This window comes from Aptenodytes patagonicus, chromosome 7, assembly GCF_965638725.1.
Source record: "Aptenodytes patagonicus chromosome 7, bAptPat1.pri.cur, whole genome shotgun sequence".
Taxonomy (NCBI): domain Eukaryota; kingdom Metazoa; phylum Chordata; class Aves; order Sphenisciformes; family Spheniscidae; genus Aptenodytes; species Aptenodytes patagonicus.
Window position 1 is genome coordinate 13,522,602 of NC_134955.1, and position 25,194 is coordinate 13,547,795.

The following is a 25,194-nucleotide window of genomic DNA, read 5'->3' on the forward strand; positions in this document are numbered from 1 at the left end:
AAATTTAATCCCAGTGCCAATGGAAAGAATATAGACTGTGAGAGTTATTGTCCCTTTACTTATGGGGCAAATATTCCTTTTTTTTCCGCAGAATTTTATGTGGAATCAATGGTTGACAAAGATTCAGGATGAAGTGGCAAAATGTTTGCTTATCATGAGTTAACCACATTTTCTAATGCAGTTACAGAGAATATGTGTGCACCTTTTGAGTACTTACAAAACAAACCGGCTTCTGGTTTAGATGTTTAATTTGTAGAAGAATGTTTAATATCCTGTTTTGAAAATGATCCTCTGGTCTACTTTCTGTAATAGAGCCTGCAGTTTTGACTCTTCAGTTTTTGGATGTCCAGTTGAAGTATATATGAATTCATTTTGCAATGTGCTGAGCACAAAAATTGCTATCAGATCTCATCAGAATTTCCAGTTCACAGTTATTCTTGGGTAATTTAGGAGGTATTGGAAAGACAAGGCACTCAGCACTTGCTGACTATCTTCGAACTTACATATTTGGCTCAAATATGGCTACTCAGCTAAGTAGCTTTACAAAAAAGAGAAACCTATGTTCTCATTTCAGTATTATTAAACATTATGTAAATTCAGTGTCCATGTGTTTTGACAACATTTCAGTGTTTGTCTGAGTTATCTATAACCACAAACGAACTGGGCATACACTTGAAGTATATGCACAGTGCTCTGTTGAAGTGCATGTAGGGGTCATCAAATGAAATTGGGAGGTGCCGGGTTCAAATCAAACAAGGGCAGATAGTTCTTCATATAAATGGTAAATAAGTGTGGAACTCCTTGCTGCAAGATTTCTTTAAATAAAAATTTCTTTACTGAAAGAGTGGTTAACATTGGAACAGGCTGCCCAGGGAAGCGGTTGAGTCACCATCCCTGGAGGTATTTAAAAGATGTGTAGATGAGGCGCTGAGGGACATGGTTTAGTGGGCATGGTGGTGTTGGGTCGACGGTTGGACTCAATGATCTTAGAGGTCTTTTCCAACCTTAATGGTTCTATGATTCTAAGATATTGTGCGTGTCTTCAAAAGTAATCAGACAAATTCATAGAAAAAGACACTGAGGGTGATAATGTAGCCTCTGTCTTTGTGGTCCCTGAATCATGAATTGCTGGAGACTGGAAGACCATTCTGAGGAAATGCTGCATGCTTCCCCTCTTCTTATATTCTTTCTTGGGTTTCTTCTGTTGTGTATTGTAAGAGGCAAGAAAGCGGTCCAGGTGCAAATTTTATCCACCTTCTACAGTTTTCTTGGGTTACATTATTCTGTTAAACCAAGGCCAGAATGATGTAGGTTGTTTGCTCCTGGAGAAGTCATTGTTCTTCCTGAATTCAGACATATCTGTTGAATAGGATTTGCTTTCTTTTTATGATTGGTGGTTTAAAGAGATTCTAAATAACAGTGTCCCTGCAAATAATGTATAATGTAGTGCCAATGATTGTGTGCATTATGCGTGTCTGAAGAATGACAACTATCTTCTACTGATTCACATTATTAACAGAAAATCACCAGTGAAAGGAAGCAGAAATTGGAGCAACAACTGCAAGGTATTGTGGTTTTAAGCCGACAGGTAGAACATGTGCAGAACTTCATCCGTTGGGCAGTGTGCAGTAAAAACAGCATCCCATTTCTCTTCAGTAAAGAACTGGTAAGAGCAATACTTATTTTCTCAGTAAATTGAAATTGTGCAGTAAACGTGAGAACTGCTTCAAGGATTTAATGTTTCTCAAATAAAACATTTTTCATGATCTTATAATTGTGAATAAAATCATCATCCTTTGATTTGTCGCCAGATTGTGTTTCAGATCCAGCGCTTGTTAGAGACAAACTGTAACACAGACATAGGCCCTCCTCTGAAGATCAGATTCACTTGGGATCCCTCCTACTGGACTAAACAACTGTCCAATTTGGGTAAGAAAAATATATTGTTGTTTATTAGGCAAGTGCCAAAAGCTAGACAAGACAGATATAGACAATATAGTACTTTCCCTAAAGTGGTCCCCTTTTTTATTTTGACTTCCAGTTTTGTACCTCCTGTAACATTCTGAAGAAAAGCTAGTGTGGCTGAACTCTCCTGTTTTTCCCTCCAGTTATACCAATTCACCTATTAAAAGACATCGTTATATGTAAATATTACATTATAAACATTACCTAGAAATACACTCTATAAATATCTTCGATGGTCTTACAAAATCACAGTGTAAGAACACAACTACTAGTTTAGTGGAAAGCACTCTGCAGGACTAAAATAAATTTTAACTGAATTTACTTAAAATGTAGCATCACTGGCTATCAAACAGCCTTGACTTTGCCCAATGTATGTGAAATGCAGTTCTGTCCCAGCAAGCAATAGCTCTGTACAACACTCTGACTCTGGCAGTCCTGTAAGGAGTACCCTGGGTGAAATGGAGTATCTGCAGTGGGCCTTTCGCTATTTCCTCTGCTTTACCCAGGGACAGCTGGGCTCAGTCATGCCCGCGCTCCTCAGATCCTTTAGTGACCAAGGGACCTGAGCAGTACTTGGGACACTTACAATTAACGGGCACAAAGATGGCTTTAAGACATTGACTGTATAATAATGACAGTGTTATTTACATAATGAATGTGCATACGGAACCTTGCTCCTCACCAGCTATAAATTTCCCAACTACAGTGGGTTTTTACAGTAAATTCAGTTTGGTGGGCCAATCAATGGTCTAAAAGATTGGTTCTCTTCCCATTTTAAGATATTTAAAACTAGATGGGGTAAAACACTATCAAAAGTATTACAGGGAATAATATTCTCTTGACTAAAAGCATGGAGAAGACCAGTTCACTTCTATTTCTAGCTTTTATGATTCTCCCCTACATAACATCAATCTCTTTTATTTTTGTCACTTTCATCCTGGAAGCAGTCTTTTGTACCTGTGCTTATGGATGAGAAGATATGCTTATACTTTAGTAAAAAATGAAAGTATAAGCCATATCCATCAGTTAAAATAAGTTGAGGTCAATTTTTCAAAGCATTTGCTGGTAATTCAACCATAAGTTCCTCTGACATCAGTGGGAGTTTGGTGTGATTTTTTAAATCACTGAAAAATCTTGAAAAATTTGTCTTGAAGGTATGTTGAAGGACTGTTTGGATAGGATATTTGAATATCTTTTATGTTTGAAATGGAGACAAGGAAATGGCCATCGTTCACCGTTTTTATTGTGTAAATTTGTCAAGACCATAGGAGGGAGTAAATCTGCTGTTTTTTCCAGGAGGTTTCACTATGGAAGGTGGACACATTTCTCACTCAGATGTGCTATTCTGTGGAAATGTACAAGGATTACAGACCTCCTTGTATCATGGGCACCGTTCACCAGCATCACAGCTGGAGCCTGTGAATAGCCAGCCACATCAGTTTCCACCTGCAGTTCAGTGTCCGACACCTGTGTGTTGCTCTCACTGCCTCAGCGTACCTCACCCAAACAAAGCTCAGCCTTCTTACCAAGACATAAACCACCATCAAAATTTTCGACAACCTCCTGAACTGCATCAGCAGCACTTTCCTCTGCAGTACAGCATGCAGCAACATGACAAAGAGCAAAGGGGTGCCCTTCAGCCTATGAAGCTAACACAGCCTGGGCTGGAACAGCAGTCACGGTCAGAGCCAGAGAATGTGTCTGCGAGGACGGGAAAGCACTTACCATCCCAGCAGCTGCAGCAGACTGCAGCCCTGGCTTATGCTGTTGTATCGCATGAGGCTCAGCAAGTTCACACGAACCATCCACAGCCATTCCACACACAGGCTTCTTTGCAGACATCAACTGTGCAAGTGCAACTTGGTCATCTCCAGAAGATAAAGTCTAGCCACTTGCAGCAGCCACCACAGCAGCAGCAGCTGCCACCAGCATCGCCACCATCAGGTCAGAATGAGAACACCCACAAACAAGTCATCCAGCAGAGCCTGGACATAATGCACCAGCAGTTTGAACTGGAGGAGATGAAAAAGGATCTGGAGCTTCTTCTGCAGGCTCAAGGACAGTCCAGCTTGCAGCTGAACAAAGCCAAGCCAACTCAGCATGTTCAACAGACCATAGTTGGTCAAATCAACTACATAGTGAGGCAGCCAGCCCCAGTTCAGCAACAAATCCAAGATGAAGCACAAGTAAGTTCTCCAAAAGTTCTTTCCTATTGCGTTTAGTCAATGTAAGCTCAGAAATGGGAGACACCTTTGAGATTTCATGTATTTGGTTGAACTTTCTGTTGTTGTCTTGTCTATGTTTGTATTCAGCAGAGGCTTCGTGCCTCATTCAGATTGAGCCAAAATTTTTTGTAAAGTGCTGCATAAACAACCTGGATCCCAAAGATCTGAATCTCTCAATAGACAAGGTGAGCAGCAAGTGGGAGAATAAAAGCATCATCATTCCTCCTTTGTGAATAGATAACTGGAGGACTGCAGTAGTGTCATTCTCCATTTCAACTCCTTTTTAATGGAAACTTTAAGCCCTGAGTCCTTGCAAAAGATTCCCTTTTGATTCTGAATGATTAGTGAAAAAAGAGTGAAGAACACCTTTTTTCAGTCTGAGAGTTATTTCCCATTCTACTAGTAACTGCTCTTGCTACTGCATCATGTCCTTTAAGATTTTCATCAGTATTTTCTGTTATAGTTTTGTCAGTGGGGCTAATTTCTCCCCTTTTCCTCTGTTGGTAAGAATCCTGCTTTTGAAAAAGGGACAGTGCTTGGTGGTGAGCATCCAAACTACAAGGCAGATAAGGTGCATAATAAGGTGGCTTTGAAACTCTTTCAAAACAGTGAGGATTGCAGCAGAAAGGTGGCTGCGACTTCCCATTGTGTACATTCTGTGGAGTTCCCACCTTGAATAGCTCTCAAAGTGGCTTACCTGTAGGGGCAGACTGCAGGCTTTTGAAATAGCTGTACATTTCAGCAGCTTTATTGATTTTTTTTCTTTTAATTCATTAATGTTTGAGAGAAATCTTTCTCTATTCGTTTATCTCTCTACTTAGGGTTACTTTGAACATCTTTATTTTAGAGTCTTTCCAGTCTTGTCATATTGTGTATGCTGTGAGTTGATGTGAATTTGTTACCGTTTTTCTTTCTGAGATTTTGAAAACACAAATTCTTAATTGTGATTTGTAGGTCTGTGAGAGTTCCACTGAAGTTGAAGCCCAGAAGCCTGTAATTCCTCTTGACAAAAGTGATAGTCCCTCCCTGTCACAGTCACTAGATGAAGAAGCCGGTGTCAGCAGTCAGTCCCCTGAGAGCACATTGCGACAACCAGCTTTCCATCCAGTGAGAAAGGTACAAAGAACTTTTAAAAAAAAAATATTTTAAAGGGAAAACATGATTTGATAATATTGAATATAATATGGCATTGGAATTTGCAATCAGGTTGAAAAAATTAAAATACAGTAAAAGCTGACAAAATGGCTTGTAAAGCCACTGGAAGACAGTCATAGCCTAACCTAGTGTGCATCTTCCAGTTAGATGCCTACACACTGTGCTGTAGCCAGGATCAGCAACTGTTCTATAAGCTGGTAGGGTTTAGATCTGGCTGGCATGATTGTTAAGCATGAACTGGTAAATAAATAGAAGACCTACTTCTTCACTTAGTAAATTCTGTCCAGTCCCTATCTCTAGGGATTTAACTATGAGGACTTGCTAATGACCGTACTAGCAGCAATTAATTAAAAAAAAAAAAAAAAAAAGAAAAAAGAGTCAGAGATTCTGATGAAATCAGGCCTGAGAAACATCCTTCAAAATAGTTGCCCTGGAAATAACAACACTAATTATTACTGAAGATGTGGTGTCTGAAAGGGATATAATTCTGATATACTCCTTCTCCTTGTTCATGTATAAGCAGAAAAATCATAGATTTCTGTATCTCTAGAATATTTCAGCACATAATAGAGCCATGCTTTGATCCTTCCACGTACTGGGAGGCCCTAACTATTGAAGAAGCAGCATAGACAAAACCAGGAAGGCTAATCTTTATCAGTAGATCCTTGCTGGCTCTGGATATGACCTGTGCATTTGAGGGAGAGAAGCTGCCTTTTACCTCTCCGTACAGTTTGTTTAAAATACTCCAAACAGCACTTCATATTCTGGTTGCTCAAATCTGTTTGGTACTTCTGTGCATGACTCATGTTGTGTACCATGTAGAAGTCTTTCATGGATATTTTTTCTTGGAATTTGTGTGTGGAATATTGTGGAAGAACTTGTCTTTCCTTACTAGCCAGAAAAAGGAAGGGGTTTTTTTATCCTTCTTTAGTATGTAGCTTTGTTGACCCAACATATTTATGATGCAATACCCATTCAGAGAGTTGTTGGAGATCCTTTTAGGAATTGTAGAGACACGGAAGGGTAATGATTACTGAGGGTCTGGAAGCAGCATGCAAATCAGGTTTGGAAGCCACAAAGAAATCTGCAATTGCTAACTTAATCCTGTAGATGTGATGGAATTTCTGGATCAGGCTGATGGTATCGCAACATTCTGAGACGACACTCTTTGGCTCTGAACTTTCACATGTGGAAGCAGATGTCCCTTAACCTCTGATGACAGAGCACAAGATTGAGGAAAGCTATGCAACTTTTCTAGGATAGGGCTATCTTTACTTTAGGGTATGACTGTAAAAATTGAAGATGTGTATTTAAGGCCTGAGCAGCACCATGAACCTGAGCACATACTTTTCTTGTAATGCAGACACACCCTCAAAGTTATTTGTGAAAATGAATAGTGATGCTAACCAACTAGCTTTCAGAGTCTTTTTCTACACGCGTGTTGAAGAAGCTGTCCTTTGTCTTCTGGACCTGTAAAGGAAGGTTACTCCCAACAGCTTAAACAACAAAAGAGGGAAGAAAAAGGAAGAAGATGTGCAAAAGAGAGACTAGTGTAGTCTGATAGGAAAAGGAAGAGGAAAAAAGGACGAAGGACTGATTCGTTGCTGTACAAGTTGAGAAGGCGGCAAGAGGAAGATAATCCTAGGAAAAAAAAAAGGAAATTCTTCTAATGGTGCTGAGAAGTGTATGCTCTTGTGCAGAAAGCACAGGTGTGTCTGTTTTTTTACTAGTTTCCTGGTACCTCTGCAAGAAATTAGGACATTCAACAGCTACAGTGCCCCATCTTTGCTTGTATTTATCTCTTGCAATGAGCTGTTTGGGATGAAGCCATAATGTACTGACAGCTCTGGCAACAGCTAATTAGAAATGATGAAGGGAAACAGCACAGTAAGGAAACCCTTGAAATATATTCTTCATGAATGCTGTTTAAAGATGTCTGACTGCTTTTGCTGACAGATTAAATCTAGGTTTAAATGGGAGATGGGTTCCTATTTAAGAACAAGGGGATGTGTCTATTCATTCTCATCTCTGTTTCACCTGATTAAATATTTTCACACTCATCTCCAGACAAAAATTTCTGTATAGGTGTCCATTTACTTTCATATGGCCTGTATTCAGAACATTTAATCTCTCTCAAGTTCTTGGAGGACGTGGAAAAAGCCAATGTGGAGAAGTCTAAAATACTGCACTTGGAAAATATGGTAGAGAAACCTTTTGCTACCTGGAGAAGAACTGTATTCTGCCTTTTGGAGAATAATTGGTATTGGACTTCTTGGCCTTGTGTTGCAGTTCTGCTGACCTCTAACAGCCTTCGTTGTGCGCAACATTCCTAGTGGAGTAGGTAATTCTCTGGCTGCTGAGATTCTTTCATTAAAGAGAAAGCAGTGTGAACCAGGATGTAGCAAAACTCAGAATTAACTGTTTTGGCAGTTATGTAACTATGTTTGCCAAGATCTGTCAAAAAATAAAAGCTTCCATTAGCCCAGTGGTTTCCTTTATTTTGGAGGGGACAAGGCTTGATTGCTCATGTAATTAAACATCTGTGCATTAATTTTGAAACATGTTTACGGTATGCATTTGATACTATTGACTAATAACTAGATGAATTGTCTGCATACAGGATCATATTTATGTGTGAAGCAATATAGAGCAGATGCTATTAATAGTTTGGGATCACAACATTACTCATAAACGGGGAAACCACAAGTACGTTACTCAGATCATCCCAGACAAGTGCTGGTGCAGCCGTTACACCACGGTGTTGAGGTACTCGTATGCCATGTGAGTGCTTGTGAGTTCAAAGAACGCCTGTTCAAGTTATTCTGATGAGTACTGTTTTCTGTCCCTCATATTTAAAGCTGGTTATTGATAAGCAGAAGTAGAGAAGCAAGGATGAAACACTTCATGCACTTGTAAAATGTCCTCGTGTGTTACATTTCACTATCTATCAGGACAAAAATTAGATCTAGCTTCACTGAGCAGACAGAATTTTGGCTTTCCAGCTGTATAAAGTAGGGTGTTCTAGCTGGTGTTGATCAGAAACATTAGCATCAAGGTTACTGCTGTCTTAAAGTTCAGAGTAATTCCTGTCTGTGCCCACCTGCTCTGTATGCATGTGTATAGTATAGTCTCTAAACATGTAACTTCAGTTATGTGTGGGCTTGTTTTCATTTGTTTCACTGTTTTTGGAACACTAATGGTGATATTTTGTCAGCCTTTCTGTCTTCCTGTGTATTCCTCTAACTTTTCTTTCCCTGTGAATTGAATTTTTTGTGCAGAATAAATGTTTCTATACTTAGACCATTGATTGTTTCATACAAGTCTAGTACTGCACTTAGCATAACTTTGGGCTTGATTAGCACCTTTTAAGAATGCAACACTAGAAATGGAAGTTTTCTGTCTATGTGCAAAATGAGTATAATTTTCGCTTCATGCTTGCCTGTCAGTATACTTCACTTGTGTAGCCGGGACCTCTGTTTTGGGTTGTGAAGTTGTTCCATCTCCATGCCTGTCAAATACCCAACCTCTCCAGTAAGAATGCCAGGAAGACAGAGGACAAATCTCAGAATAACTTTTGTGATACCTGCACTTTTGTTCTGGGGAATTGTGCCAAGCTCCAGCAAACAGATTTCATACAAGCTATTGAATTGCTAAGTTGCAGTGTGAAGGAATGAGTACTCAATTAGATTAACAATTTTGTGGAAAGGGTTACCAACTTTCTGCAATGATATGGTCCTCCTGTTGCTTTTATATAGTATGATATTGAGTTATTAATTTGTGCACAGGACTGGAGAGGTCATCTATTCTGGAGCAGAGGTGAGAATAGTAAGATATTTTTGGCCTAATTGTGTTTTCAGGAGTAATAAAGGGCATACAGTCCCTGTTTTGCTTACATGTACCTAATTGTCATTTGTGGCTGTGATGAGCAAGAGGTCTAAAGGCTGTACTAGCATTTGAAGAAATGTCATAATTACTGTACATCTATAGCACAAATCTGTAGTGTGAGCCCCAGGTACTGCTGCAACAGACATTGGCATTGTTGCAGGGCCAGCTTGGACGTCTCTCCTCCTCAGACTCCATAACTGCACCCCTTTCTCTAGTTAGGAGCAGGGCCTTTACTTCTGGGAGGGAGGATTCCTTGTCTTGTCCAGCTGTTGGGTTGAGTCCTGTGCAGTGGAACACTCTGTACCATCCCCACTCATCCTAAAAACCTAACTGGCTTGGGCACTCGTGGTTCTGCCTTCTGGGACACTGATCAGTTGTGAGTAGATTGGACAGCGTTTGTCAAACTCAGATTTGGTTATGTTCCTTAGCAACCTTTGAGGGTTTCTCCCCTTGAGCTATTATTGCACCGTCTGCTTAAAATAAATCTCTGAATATGTCATGCACTGTATTAGTAAATTATTACTGAACAGCTGTATCTGTTCCTTTATAGCTGTAGCCAATAGCAGATGCTTAGGAAAGGGTATAAGAAACAGACAAATATAAACTGATTCTTTGATGATGCACTATCCCAGCTTCTGAAAACCAGCACTTTAGGGACTTTCCGAACTGAAGGTTGTACCCAGACAATTGTGTTTTGCAGCTCTTCATGGACACCTCCTCTATGAATTTGTCTAATCCGTTTTTGAGTCCATTTCAATACTATTGGTCTCCTCAGCATTCTGCAGCAACTAAGTTTTGCATTGCATGAGAAGTTCCTCTGTTGGCTTACTTTAAGTCTGTTGCCTGATAATTCAGTAGGATGCCTTCCAGTTCTTGTGTTAGGAAAACCAGTGAATAATCACTCTGTATTCACCACCTTCATAATATCCATATTTTATAAGCCTATATTGAATTTCCTCTCAAACATTTCTTTTTGAAGCTGAAAAGTGATTGCTGGTCTCTCTAGTGTCTTTTTTTCATGGAAGCCATTCTATACTTTGGTCCTTTATATCTTTGGCCATTTTCCCTATATTTTGTGGTTTTGATAAATCCCTTTGAGACAGGGTGACCAGAAGTAGTAATCGAGGTGCAAGCACATGGAAATTTTGTATAGTGCTATTTTTGTGTTGCTCTTTTTGATTTACAGTAAGTCCCAGGTTCTTAGTTCGAGAGCTCTGTTTGTCTCAAGCACCATAAAGTACCCGAAATGGGGAAATCCTAGAAAATATTCCATGCCATCCAAGGAGCACTCTTGAGAGCACTCTGAGAGAGGCTTCTATTTTATTCTAGTTATATGCATTTCATGCAAGACTAACATAGTGACAGTTCATGGTGGAACCTCTCAGCCTCTCCTGGGACTTGATGCATGTGAACTTCTAAGCTCTGACATGCCAATGCTGCTGTTACTACAGGATTATCAGAGTGAACAGTTGATCTCAGTCTGCTGTAGGTGGCATTCTTGGGTATTTTGCCCCAACACATTTGTCCTAAGCTTTATTAATGACAACTCTTCCATCTTGGTGACAAGTGCTTATAGAATCATAGAATAGTTTGGGTTGGAAGGGACCTCTAAAGGTCACCTAGTCCAACCCCCTTGCTGTGGGCAGGGACATTAACTAAAGGTATTTTTTTTTTTTTCTTTAAAAGCATGTGAAATTTGTGGGAGAGGGGTTGGGGGGCACAGTACAGGTTTTATTTTTGTTAGTATTGCACTGAGCATGTTGTGATTACTTAGTGACTGGAAGTAATAATAATTTAATACCCAACCCTAGGACTTCGAATCTGAGCTTGGGACTGGGGTGGGTTTGTTGTGTCGCTGTTTTTTTTTTCTAATTACTATTAATTCAGGGGGATTAGAGGTGATGGAGATAATGATAAAAGCCTGGAATTTAGGGTCCTGCAAATTCCTAAAGTATCAGAGTATTTTTTGACTTTGAAGAATTGAGCTGCTTACAGCACAAATGCGGTCATGCTTAATGCAATTAGGTACATTTCCCAGAATGTTAATTCAACAAAACCTTTTCCTTTGACCTGGAAAAAAGGATAAATAAAACATGATGCTGCTTGCTCCGTACAATCTCTTCCTCCTTCCGCTTTAAGCCAGCTCCAGTTTATTCAGACAAAATGTTAAGGAAGATTTGGATTCTTTTTCTCATAAAAACGGAAAGGAAATCCTTCGGATTCTATTCTGAAATTGGGAAATATGAAAAGGAAGCATGTGTAGACTGTGTTATCAGTGCTGCTGTGTGCGGTGAGTTAAACAAGTGAATTGGAGTAGTACATTTGTTTAACCTCCTAGCATAATGAGCTGCCAGGGGGATTGCTCCACTTAATAGCAGCCGTTCATTACTCTGCAACCATTTGCAGTGTGTTATTTCTCTTATAGCAAAGAGAATTGGCGGTTCCTAGTTTTAGCTTTCTTTATCTGTGACACTTAATGTCAACAGCCTTGAGACTTTGCCAAAACAATCCTAACAAATCCTAATCCCAGTGTTTCAAGGTAAGTATTTGCTTCTCAGAATTCTTCTGTATTAGTGCTGCATGTTTACACTGGACCTTTTTAAATGCAACAGTGATCAAAGAAATATTTGAACTGAACAATATGTTTATTTTTTTTCTCTGAAGGCACTTTGCATGTTCTTTCTTCTTACCTTTCACTACCATAGCTATGAAATTTGTGGTAGAAGGCATTTTGGGGTGGTGATGCTGCTGCCATTATATTATAAGGATCATCAGACCAAAATCAATTATGAGACAATGAGAATTCCATTTATAATGACACAAATGTAGTTCGATGTGCCAGGCTGTACATGAAAATGTCAAAAGTTTCAAAATTAACCTATAGCCGAAGCCACCCTCTACCCAAGAGCATAATTAATGCTTGTTGTTGTTCAAAGGGTGCAATGTAAAAGCAATAGAGCTTTTATAAAACAGAGATCAATTCTTTAAAGGCATCCCATTTGCAAAAACTAGCTGAACTGTCAAGGGAAAAGAGAAATTTTTGCTAATGGCAAAAGAAATGATTATTTTAGGGAGTGAATTAATAGTCTATTAATGAGCCTTGTTCCCAGTGCATTGTTCACTTCACACTTGACAGCAGCTCCATGGATCAGAATGGAATGTGTCTGTTCTTAACTGTGAGTTTTAATATTTTGCACTGAAAGATCATAATGTTGCTTCATCATTAAAATAACCACAAAATTAACTTTTGCCCCAAGGGAAAGACAGATAGCAGTTTGATGGCCTCATTATTCTTTCTTCTTTTTAACAAGAGTAAGGTTTTATATTGGCTTATATAATCTAAAAAGATCTCTGAAGAAACTGGTGCTAGCTAGAGGAGTAAAAAAGATACAGCCATATAATGCAATTGAATTTCACCTTTCTAAAAATTTTAGTTATAACAAGTCTTATGTGAGTGTCTATTTCTTTTGTTCTGCAGTAGGAGTCGTTCCAGCGACTACTCGCAGTAAGTAAACCTGTCTCACTGAAGCCAGGAGTAATCCTACCATTGTCTTAGTAGGGCTAACATTTTGCCTGCAGTGTATACAGTTACACATAGACAGGTCTTCATAAGGTCAGGTCTCAATACGTAATAGATGATGGCACGCTCTCGTAACATAAGTAAAGGAAGATGCGTGTAGTGGTTAGAAGAAGTGAATAGCCACAAGGTCTCCAGTTAACTTGCTGTGCAGCTTTGGGTGGTGTGCCTACTAGGTGTGTGCCTCAGCATGCCCATGTCCAATGGAGCACAGCATTAGGTAGTTCGTATTGACTCGGACAGGAATGTGTGGATGCTTCGTGCTTTTGAGAATCTGGCTAAATAAATATTTAACTACCTCACAGGGACTTAATTAATGCTCACAATGGACTTTGAAATAAGGGGAAAAGGCAAGGCTGATTACAGTCCATCAGTTCAGTTCAAGCACGAATTCTGCTTATTTGTTTAATTTTCTGTAAGTGATATAAGAACAATTCACATGTTTATTTTGTCATCTGAAAAAGGCTTGTGATAAAAAGAGTGATGGAATGAAAAGGAAAATGTGTACTCGATAGGCCACATTTGTCATTGCATGTGCAGGAACCTGTCATAAGCAAATTATGACAGCAAATGAACATTTTTGATCTTTGTGGACTTCTTTAGGATGTGTGACCACGAAAGCCGGATTCCTTCCTGACCTGCATATATTCCTTTGGTCTGAAACCTGAGCATTCTTAGGAATGCTCTATGAGACACAGTATATGGAAAATTGTGCCTCCACCAATGCATTTCCTCATATGCTGTGTTCTAGTTTTCAGCTCAAATGTAAGGTAGGAATAACGTGTTTGACTGGTTCCAGCTGGTTCCAAGAAGTTGTTATAGCTCAGAGAGCTTAGATTCAGGGACATTCATTTGCCTCAAGAGGCAGGAAATGGCCAATACCCTGGCTGCAGAGACCCAGTACTCTCTGGAGTGCCTTCTACATGAAAGGACTGTTTAAAACAGACTTACTAGAGCACTGTGTGGTAGAATGGCACAAACCTTCTCTAGCACTGCAGAAGAACTGACCTCTTTCTGTCTCAAATGCAGGCTCATTGAATATAAGTGGTCACTGTTCAGGCAAAGCTCCTATTGTAGCATCGATTGCAAATTGAGGAAAAGGAAATTAAATTACTTCCTTAGGCGGAAATTAATGTCTGTGGGCAGAGTGTTCTCTTAGCACATAGGTGATGTGCATTGCAAGCAGAGGAATTCAAGGCTGACTTCTTTGGCATTATGTAGGATTTACACAGGCACAACTGACAGCTCAATCTAGGCTACTGTCTACCATTGTTGGATTAAGACAGACAAAGATATCACAATCCAAAATGGAGTAACAGTTGAGAAAAATACTAATTAAATCTATGAAATGGGTTCTGTCTCAGATTCACTTCTAAGTCACAGGCCCCTAGCAGAAAAATAAGTATAACAATGAAATTAAACTCCAATTCAGATGCAATCAACACATTTCTTTTGTCTTGATTTATATTACAATGAGTGCCACTTACTGTGTTGTAGTCAAATGAAAAGGATTTATTCAGTCAATTATCAAGGGTGAAACACCAATGAACTATGATGAAATAAATGGAAAATTACATAATCAAATGACACAGATCTGCGTACTTCTTAAGACTGCTTATATTTCCTTCATATGGACACTAGAAGTACTGATTTCAGTACAGTCACACATTCCTGGATGTAAGGCTGCTTAAATAAGTCACCTAGATGGGTGGATTTGCTTTGTTTTGTACAACAGTATTTCTGTGGTTTTGACAGTGACAAATCATGAGACAGTAGGAAATGCATGTTGCTAAAACTATTTCAGATTTTTTGGTAAATATTCCCTTTCTTTGGAAACTAGACATGTACATCCTTTCCTCATTAGTGCATGTAGTATGCTTCTAGATTTACACTATGATATTTAAAGGGCAAGTGCCTTAGGTTTTAATGGCACAGACTCACTAACTAGCATAAAGTTTTCAGCATCATTAACAGTAACAATAGTTTCATCCACTTGTGTCAGATCTGAATCTTATTTCTTCTGAATCTTCTTTCTGAATAAAGTGATCTGATGATTTTTGAATAAAATGATAAAATTTCTGATCTGAATCTTATTTCTTCTGGAATAACTTTACGGAAGCTAGTAGGGTTTTATATCAAGGATCGATTTAGTACAATATTCTACATGCTTATATTTCCCGTTCATTGTAGGGAGTTAAAAATCAGGATCCCTTGGACTGATCAAAGGAAGACATTTTTTGTGACTCACAGAAGAGTAACCTAGGTGTCTCCTTTTCCAGTTTTCAGTTTTAATGGTGGAAACGCTAAAGCTTTTGGAAATGGTATAAGATTACAGTAGATACTTTCAAGCCACAACTGGTTGATTATGTATAGCTGAAACAGAGTATCTCATCCATTATAGAAAGAACAGTAGCATTTTGCTGCTGAAAAGCTTATTAACGTATTGTTTTTCTTTTTCTTTTTTCTTTTCCCAGCGTTCGGCATCCTTAAGCATTGTGGGCTTTTCAAACGGTTTAGAAATGGAATTACCTTCAACAAGGTTATCTAGCTCGGCTGATCCACAGATGCAAGGCACAGCCACTGTAACACTTGGCCCATCCCCGAACGCCCTTTGTGACTGTGATACTCCACCAGAGTCAGTGCCCAGCTACAGCTTGGCGTTGGGCAGAGCTCCAGGTGACCTGAGCCCTGGGGCTGCTGCTGGCCTCGCACCAGGTGATGCACTCCAGGGCAGCACTAAGTGCAAGGTAGGAATCGCTCAAACTCTTTGGCTGAAAGGGAATCCACTTTCATTGATAACACGTGTTATTGTTAGTCAGTCAAAGGCAGCTATTTCAGTAAGTAAAGTTTTCCTTATCTGGTATTTGAAGACTGAATACGAATTATTTTCTTAAGGTGGAAAGAAAGAAAGCTAATAATAAAATTTGATTTTTTTCCCCCCCACCCCGAAGCTGGAAAATGAAGACTTCGATATTGTAGATCATCCTCTAGAAAACAGCTTGGCTACTGCTGGGCAAGATGTAGTTAATGAATTAACTCTTTCTATGCAAAAAGTGCTGGAAGAACCTATTAATCTTTCGATCAAAAAATCTCAACATTGCAATTCTCCTTCTGAACTGCTCAGCAATACTTCTTTCCTGCCCGTGAATGCCAGAATGAGACAACTTAGAAGTAAAGAAGGTACCAGGCTTTTCATTATTTCATTTGGGTTTTTGGTCTTTCTTTCTTTCTTAGCACTGTGCATTGCAAGCATTGCAAAGCAGTATGCTTATTAATGTACTTACATATAAATGTGCTTTTCCAGCAAGCTTCAAATATTATCAGAGTACTTAATCCAATGGAAAAGTGTGTTTGATCTCATTTGTGGAGGAAAAACATGGAAATGATATGCCTTGAATTTGTAACATCCTTCAGCTATGAACCAGAAACGCGTGTGTCTGTGTGAAGTACCTGGAGTATTAGTTCTCTTAGAAGCACTCCTGTTAATGAGACCTGCAGTTATGACTATTGAAGAGCTGGTTGGAAGAGTCCAAATTCAATAAAAAAAAAAAATTGCTTCCAAAATGTAATGTGCCTTCTGCTAAGTCCTTCACATCAGTAGCATAGCAAATTTTTGTTAGGTTAATATATTGCACAGTATGTGCTTTTGCTTGGCTCTGTCTACTGTGGAACACTCCCTTCAGCCAAGGCCTATTTCTTCAGCCTTAATGGAGAATTAGACCTTACTTAACTCTTTCCATGGGCAAGTTGCCAATATGCTTGTGCTACACTGTAAAGCCTCATTCCTGCAAACTCTAAAAGTCAATGTGACTATTCGTGCAAGCAAGGGATTGCAGGATCAAGCTGTTATCCTGTGACTTATGCCAATATTTGGCTGCTTTTCTCTGTAAAAGACGAATTAATATTTCTATCTCTGTGCTGTATTTTTATTCAGAGAATTCTAATTAGTATAAAGGAGGCCTAGCTCAGTGAGCCGAGGAAATGTATTTGTCTTCTCTTTTATGTACTATGCCAAATTGTGACAATTATGCCACAATCATTTGTGTGAGTTGTAAGAATCAGGCGCACCCCTAAAAAGCTGTGCTTCAGTCAGGCTTAAGTGTCTCTGAGATGAGCAGCTTTGTAGTATCTGGTTTGGGTCGTGTGACACTACACACAGAAAGCAGCCCCAACATACAGAATCTCACTATCTATAACAGATGCTACAAATTTGCACAGGTCCTGTTGTGCAAGAGGATGGAAAGACTAGAGAGTTGAAGTCAATGCTGCTCCCTTTGCACAAGGAAGGAACAGGAGTGAACAATTCCCATCCTGCTCTCCCTGTTTAAAGGCATGCAGTGAGGGGAGAGCTGAGGAGATACAGTCACCGTATGCAGTGTGCACCAGTGAGAGAGATTAACTCTGTTGCAAAGGCAACATTATCTTTGCTAGTGGCTCTCAGTAGGACTTGCTGGCTTCAGCAGTGCTGTGCTGCCAAACCCCGCTGCTTCTGGTGTATATCTCCAATGACTCATCCTTTTCTAATATCAAATCTAAACATTTCAGCTTGATTTACAACAAAATACTTCTTATCCTAGCCCCAAGGGATGTGGTAAAAATTGTACATCATTTCATAATTTTCCCTCTTACAGCCACTTTTCTTCTTATCATGGCTTGCATAAACACCCTCCCCTCCCCTTCTCTTTCTTAGACTAAACAAATTTGATGGTTTCAGTCTCTCCTCATGGGTCAGGGCTGTGATTTTTTAAAACCACCTCATTCCTGCTGCGCTATTCTGGGTTCTCTGCAATTGAGGAGTGCTGCCCACAGCCAAACACAGTGCTGCAGCTGAGGCCTCTGGGATGCCATGCAGAGCCAGGGTATCAACTTCTTGTGTTTTACATTCCTCACTGCTGGTAATACACTGCAGGATGGCATTCGCCTTTTTTGCAGCAGCAGCATTACGTGGTTGACTCGCATGTAGTGAATGGTCCACATTAACCCTTAGTTCCATCTACAGAACAGTTCCCTAGTCAGCTATTTTCCTTTGTGATTACATTCACCTGATCTTTTATAAGCGTAATACTTACAGTTATCTCAATTCAGTCTTTACTGATCTAGGAGATTTTTTTCCTCTGATGTATTAAGATAATTTTTTAATTGTAAACATTCTCCACAGTGTTTGCAACCCCTCTATTTTGGTGTTTTCCACAAATTCTATAGGTACTATTATTTCATGAGCCAAGTTGCTGATGGAAATGTTGATTAATATTAGGAACCCAGCATCACTGGAACATCCTCTGGTTTGACAGCGTGCAATGAGAGCTGCTCCTTCAGCTCAGTGTGCAGTCACCTGTTAGTAATTCTTTCCAGAGCCATGACTACCACCCTTCACCTGAGCAACTATCACAAGTGAATAACACTTTAGCAGTGTTGTGACTATCACTTTAGCAGTGATGTGAAATGCACCTTTCCTTGTCAGTCTTGGTTGTATTGTATTTCCTGTGGCTGGGAACAACAGAGTATCTTAGAGACACATTGCTTTCAAGCCATGGGTTAGGTGTCATTGACCCGAGCTAGATTTTCTTTAAAAAAACATGTTTTCCTGGCACTCGCTTATCTCCAGATAGCCATGATATTTGGTTTGCTTTCTTGTTCGTATTGTCTATGTCAAGCTAATTCCTACCAAAAGAAGGAGTTACTATGAAATTTGTCAGTGGACTGGTATTTATGAGAGCATCCACGGGGGCATTCACCTCTACCCCATCCCATCTCTCCAAAGTTGTTTTGTTACTCTTGTGTCTAGTATCAGTCAAGAGCTACAGTTACTTGCATGCTTATATAACGGATAGTTTTGAATTCGTATGTTTATATGTTGCATACGTTGGAGGATGGAAAGGAATCATACAGTGTAGCTTTTCTCCCTCAGTGGCAGATGGGAGACACAATTTCCTTCCTGTTTTCAAGTAACTAGAATTATCCAGAAGCTTCTTAGCATGGAGCGGGAGACCGCAGAGACTTCCTTGAGCCTCAGGGATTCAGACCTCAGTAGGTCTGTTTTTCTCAAGTGAAGGCTGTATGGCAAAGAGGATTACTTATGTTGTTCCATGTATATGGATGAATGTGGCATGGCTGTGTACATATGTAATTCCCTGAGAATGTAACCATTTCAACAACATATTCTGGAAAGACTCCTCATATTCGGTACAGAAGCTGTGGTTAAAAGCAAAGAGAAAGGCAAAGACTGTATCCCAGAATAGAAAATAGCATACACATTTTCTATACATATAGATGAAATGATTCCATAATTCACTTATGATACCATATTAAACACCAGTCAGAAGTACATGAATATTAAAGTACTTTCTACCCTAATCTGACTCTGATATTATAAATATTTTATTCATTTTCTTATCTTCTGTTCCAGATTCCAATAACTGTGAAAAGGAACATTTTGAAGTGGATATGAAAAGCAATCGGAATGTCAGGTAACAGAGTCTTTTTTTTATACAAAAGCACTGGCCATGAAATTTTATGCATGTATTTAGAAAATTTGTCATACTTAATGATAATGGAGAACTTAAAAAGAATGCAAGTTTCCTTATAGATAATAATTCTGAAAGTTGTAAAGTATTCTCTTAAACTTGAAAACAACAATTTAAAAGAAGTGGTGAGTTCATGTGTTCCTGTTATTCTGTGTAATTTTCCAGAATGAATAGATATTTGCAAACTTATCTCACTTGAACAATTAGAAACTGTTTAGCCCCAATTAAACCTAAAAAATATAATGGGAACAGGATTAACAGTATCTCAACAATTTTATAAAATTTTGTTTTCAGCTACTGCTGTGATAATATTTTAAAGTTGATGATGTGCTGTGTTCCTGCTTGAAGCCAGCCACACTGAAAAGTATCAAACATGACTTAAATTGGAATAATTAAAACAAAAATATATGGAGCAGAGCAAAGTTTTAGCACAGAAGTTAGTAATGCATTTACACATATCATTAATTTAAAGTGATTGCATTCACATTTCTTAAAGAATCAGCATGCGAAAAAAAGTCCAGATTTTCAGCGTTTAGCCAGCAGAGTCACAGTTAAAAAGGAAAAGGAGCACAAACAATAGTGCATGAAAAATGTTGAAACTGAGTAGGGAGGAGAATTTTGTAGAATATGACTGAATTTAACCATGTGTCATTTTGATTGTAGAGCTGGCCCTAAGGAGCAGAAGATCCCCTATGTGCGACTGGAGCGTCTGAAAATATGTACCTCAGAAGAGGGGGAGCTCCCGGTGTTTAAGCTCCAGCCACAGGACAATGAGCAGGAGGGTAATTTTCTTCTGATAATTGAATGTGGGACCCAGTCTTCAAGTATGTCTATAAAGGTGAGTGGGATTTCCTTGAGGTTTTACCTGCTTTCTCCCCTTTCTCCCACTGGCTTGTACCCACAGTTTCTGAAAGTTATTGTACACTAAACAAGCCTGTTGATTCATTTCACCCTCGGACACTTCTGTGATGGGTTGAAGTAATAGAGAATGCAGCTTTTAGTTTGCTGTGTAGCTCCCTGATACTTCCATTTCTGAGAAGTCTGTCTCTGGGGTTGGATAGCTGTAGTGTTTCTGTATTCTAGCAAGCAACCTGGCTCGTCTGCCTTGTTACAAATATAGGATAAATAGCTTAAAACTGACCCAAATGCATATTTGAGTGATAGGAACTGATTCCCGAAATCACAGTGTAATAGATTTTTAAAAGCTTTGTATTCTATTGCTTCATTGGAGTCTTGAATGTGAACTTCTTTCCACAGAAGAAAATGGGAATTTCTGGTGGGAACAAAAAACTATACTCTTTTTTTTTTTGAGCTGTTTACTGTAAAGTTTGCAAATAAGATTGTAAAGTATCCTGTTTCTATCAACTGTGATATGAAATCTGTACAGCTCTCTCACAGTGCTATTACATTGTGGTATGTGGAGGAAATGACTTGACCAAGGTGACCTGGCCAGCCAGTGGCAGACGTCGAGCTGAGTGTGGGCCTGCTGAACCCCAGTGCCCTCTCCAGTAGAGTTCACTGCAGAGAAACCGTTTTGTCTGCAGATAACCACTGCTGTTACATGCTTATATATGAAAATGATGATTGTGTGATCCCAGATTTTTCTTCCTTCAAGATAAATAATGATAGTCCACCTGAAGGACTGAAATCCAAAGAGGAGAACTCAGAGGACAGAAGATTTCTCATATCCCAGGCTGCAGGACAGACACAATCTCCTCCTGTAGATACTCCGTCTGTTGATCAGAAGCTCAGCAATGGCATCTCCATCATGAAAAAATCTCCAGTTACTCAGGAAGCCAATCCAATTGAAAATGAGGATTTCTGCGCTGTGTGTCTTAATGGAGGAGAACTGTTGTGCTGTGATCACTGCCCCAAGGTCTTCCATCTTTCCTGCCATGTTCCAGCCCTGCTCAGCTTTCCAGTGTGAGTATGTATGACATTTCGCTAATGTGCTCAGTTTCTGCTCACTGCCTAGGGGCAGAATATATCCTCGGGGATGTATGTGTCAACCTTACACAAGGGCAAGGACTGCATCTCTCACTTGCCTTTTTTGTTACTTTTCTTGCAAAGGGAAGAATTGTCTTACACACTAGGAACAAGATGAATTACTAACAAGAACTGTGCCCAGCCATGTATGCCCTGTCTGCAGTTAGCTGGCCAGCACAACAAAGGAAATGGCAGACCTGAGCTTTAAAAAACATTCTTATGACTTACTGGAGAAAAATAAAATTCTAACTCTCATGTAACATCTGTGGTGTAGATGTCAGCTCTTCTCTGCAAGAAAAGTGACTAGCACAAGGAAAGGGCGATCAGTGAGTTCCTATTCAGTTTTCTAGCCAGTTTTATGGGAAATTTAGGATTATTGGGGCTTTTGTGGAAATGTTTAGGACATTGGTTTCCCTAAGACATACATTGCCTAGCAACTTGTCACAGATGAATTGTATGTGACAAAGAGCCAGAATTAGGTACACGTCCACATACCAAACTTTAAAAGTGAGGCTGAATAATGTGCATTACTGGTGGTGTATAATTCTGAATTCTGTTACAAATCATTACCAGGTGGGACCACAGGCTACTTCATTTGTGCCAAGCCCAAATAACTGTCTCAGCTGAGAAAAATGTGTTGTGAGATATTTGGTTGGAGATTCTGGTCTGTTCTTTCTGTTCAAAAAGCAGGAATTTCCATTTCTTGGCTTTTCACTCTTTTCTCTAATAGCTAAGTCATTATTAAACCTCTAGTTTCAAAACAATGTGAAAACCAAGTTTTCCTTTTAAAATAAACTTCCTAGGCAAAGTTAAATTCTAATGAAGTAAATTAATTCCCTTAATTAAGTTCTGTATTCATAGTTCTTTGATATACCTTCATCTATAGTTATTCAGGCCCTGATGTTGCAGAAGTTGCATCACTGCCTTCATGAAATTCTTCAAGAGGTTTCTGAAAATGGATCTACTGGGAAGGACGCTTATGCCCATGCAGAATTATGTCTATTTGGTTTGGGAACCTGTGTGCTAGCACACATTATGACCTTTTCTGATAATGTTGATTTCTTAGATAAATATGTCGATTCTCAAAAAGATCTGGTTTTGTCTTATGACCCAACTGTTGGCTATTTTTCCTTTTTTTTTTTTTTTTAAAAAAAAACAGCTCTTGAAACAATGCAGCTGCACACACTGCTGGTACACCATTTCAAACACTTACTGTTTCGTCTCTTTCTCTGTGACAGAAAAAGTGCAAGGAGTAGAATCTGAAATTATTACACTTCTAATTAGATTCAAATCTCTTGAAGAACATCTAGTACAATGGGCTTCAGATTGCCTGCTATTGTAATACTAGATAAGGATGATACTTGTTTCCAAATACAGTGAATCCTGAGGTTTGTTATTTGACAAGGTTGCTGACAAAATTTGGTATAAGTTTTTGGTTTCTTGTTTTGCAGGGGAGAATGGGTGTGCACGCTTTGCCGTAATCCATTGAAGCCGGAGGTAGAATATGACTGTGAAAACACACGCTACAGCCACAGCTATAATGCACAATATGGCCTTGATGACTATGACCAGAAGGTGGGAATAACTATATATTGTACTATTTAGAAAAGGACATATGATCTCAGCATGAGGCTTTGCCCCTTCATTGGAAAGATGACTGTTTTGACTTGGTTGCTACTCAAATGTTTCAGAGACTAGTAAATACAACAAAAGCATTGTTAGTATTCAGTTATATCATTCCCTTCTACCTAGACATTGCTGTTCAATTTTAAAATTGAAAGATGAAACAGGCAGACCTGGAATTCCTTTCTCCTTTGAAGAGGGAATTCACACTCAGCAGCAGAGCAAGCTTCCCTGAGTCAACTTTGCCTGGCTTTCTGCCACTGAATCTTTTTCCCTTAAGACTTGGCACCTTCTCAGACATCTAGGCCAGTTGCAATGACATTTTTGTGATGTAGACACTTTTTGACTTTCAGTTGGATTGAAATCATCATACGGTCTTCATATGTACCGTTAATCCCCTTGAAGATGACATTTAGGCACTGTTAACTCAGCCTAGATGAAACCTTATCTCTTTACATCCCCATTACCAGTTTCCTCTACCAAATCTCCCATGAAAAAATGCCTTTTCTTAAAGTCCACTTGGTACTCAGAAGCCACAAGTTCCAAAATGAATTTCCTGTGTATATTGGTGACAGCTGGACAGGGAGGCTAAGTCCACACAGCTGAGTACAGATGCTGAGCTGGCCCTGCACAAATGAAGCCTAGAATAAGGCACTGATCTAGTCTGGGCACCATACATAAAGACAACAGCAACGGTTCTTAGAGCACTGGGGCCCCTTGGCAAGGCCTGTGAGCATAGCCACAGCACTGCTTAAATTCATCCATGCTGTTTCCAGACCTGAGCTACTCTGTCCATTAAGAGCTGGACATAACTTCTTGACATTGATGTGATCCCTGTTTCTATTGGATTGGGTACAACTGGCCAGAAATAGTTGGGATCTGGGTCTTGATTAGTGAGGTTCTATTTAGAAAATGGAGTTGATTAGAAATGCCATTGCTTGTGAGCAAACATGGCTTATAATGTTTTTGCAGTGCATTTTTTTTTCATCAGTGAAAAAATGAAGACTAGTATAAGTATTTTACAAGTTAATGATGATTAAACAGAACTGTTTTCATACAGTACTACCAACTACATAACTTACATCCATTTGTATGAAAGGATATGAACAGTGTGAAACATTTTCCATTTAACTGTTTCCACACTGTTGCTTTTGTTCTTTTAGTCAAGAGCCAAGGAATAGATATGGAGTGTGGAAAGGAAATAGTGATAGCGATGAATTCCCAAGAGTTTCCAGGAAAGATACATGCATACAAAAATTTTTACATAATGTTTCTTTTCTTGCATTTCTTGAGTGTCCTCACTTTCAGAACTATAAAAATGCTATGAGGCAAAACGTCCCCCAGGTTAGAATGAAGTGTGCCATTTTGCTTCAGAAATGCACAGGCTACATGAAAACTCCACTTGTTGTTAGTAAGATTGATTAACTAAGGGCAAGAATGAAACTCACTTGTTTTGAATTAAAATGTATTTCAAATTTGGCTTCTACAGAAGTGTGAAAAGCTGGTGCTTTCCCTGTTCTGCAGTAGTATGAGCCTCCCATTCCATGAACCCGTCAGCCCCCTGGTAAGTATTGCACACGCATGGGTCAGAGTGAATCCAAAGAATAGTCTGGCACATCTCGCGAGTTTCTCCTGTCTTCTTGAAAGATATTCATTAGCTTTTTTTCTGAATAGTATTGCTTCCTAGGGAAGGGTAGGTGTTTCCCTCTTGCAGATGCTTTGAAGGTGCCAGGTCAGAGGCAGGTAAATCACAGAATCATAGAATAGTTTGGGTTGGAAGGGACCTCTAAAGGTCATCTAGTCCAACCCCACTGCCGTGGGCAGGGACATCTTCAACTAGAGCAGGTTGCTCAGAGCCCCGTCCAACCTGACCTTGAATGTTTCCAGGGATGGGGCATCCACCACCTCTCTGGGCAACCTCTTCCAGTGTTTCACCACACTCAGTGTCAAAAATTTCTTCCTTATATCTAGTCTAAATCTACCCCCCTTTAGTTGAAAGCCATTCCCCCTTGTCCTGTCACAACAGGCCCTGCTAAAAAGCTTGCCGCCATCTTTTTTATAAGCCCCCTTTAAGTACTGACAGGCTGCAATAAGGTCTCCCTGAAGCCTTCTCTTCTCAAGGCTGAACAACCCCAACTCTCTCAGCCTTTCTTCATAGGAGAGGTGTTCCATCCCCCTGATCATTTTTGTGGCCCTCCTCTGGACCCGCTCCAACAGGTCCGTGTCTTTCCTGTGCTGAGGGCTCCAGAGCTGG

At 39.5% G+C, this 25,194-nt stretch overlaps 1 protein-coding gene across 1 annotated transcript in view; it reads left to right on the plus strand.

Annotated features, from left to right (window-relative positions):
• The window catches only part of TRIM66 (tripartite motif containing 66), a 56,099-nt gene that overhangs the window by 25,922 nt on the left and 4,983 nt on the right, over positions 1–25,194 (plus strand). The window contains exons 7-17 of the mRNA XM_076343376.1: positions 1,520–1,666; positions 1,812–1,929; positions 3,262–4,151; positions 5,145–5,306; positions 15,282–15,554; positions 15,759–15,987; positions 19,214–19,274; positions 19,995–20,169; positions 20,947–21,254; positions 22,769–22,892; positions 24,430–24,504. Coding sequence (XP_076199491.1) covers positions 1,520–1,666; positions 1,812–1,929; positions 3,262–4,151; positions 5,145–5,306; positions 15,282–15,554; positions 15,759–15,987; positions 19,214–19,274; positions 19,995–20,169; positions 20,947–21,254; positions 22,769–22,892; positions 24,430–24,504 — 2,562 coding nt within the window. The remainder of the gene's footprint in view (positions 1–1,519; positions 1,667–1,811; positions 1,930–3,261; positions 4,152–5,144; positions 5,307–15,281; positions 15,555–15,758; positions 15,988–19,213; positions 19,275–19,994; positions 20,170–20,946; positions 21,255–22,768; positions 22,893–24,429; positions 24,505–25,194) is intronic.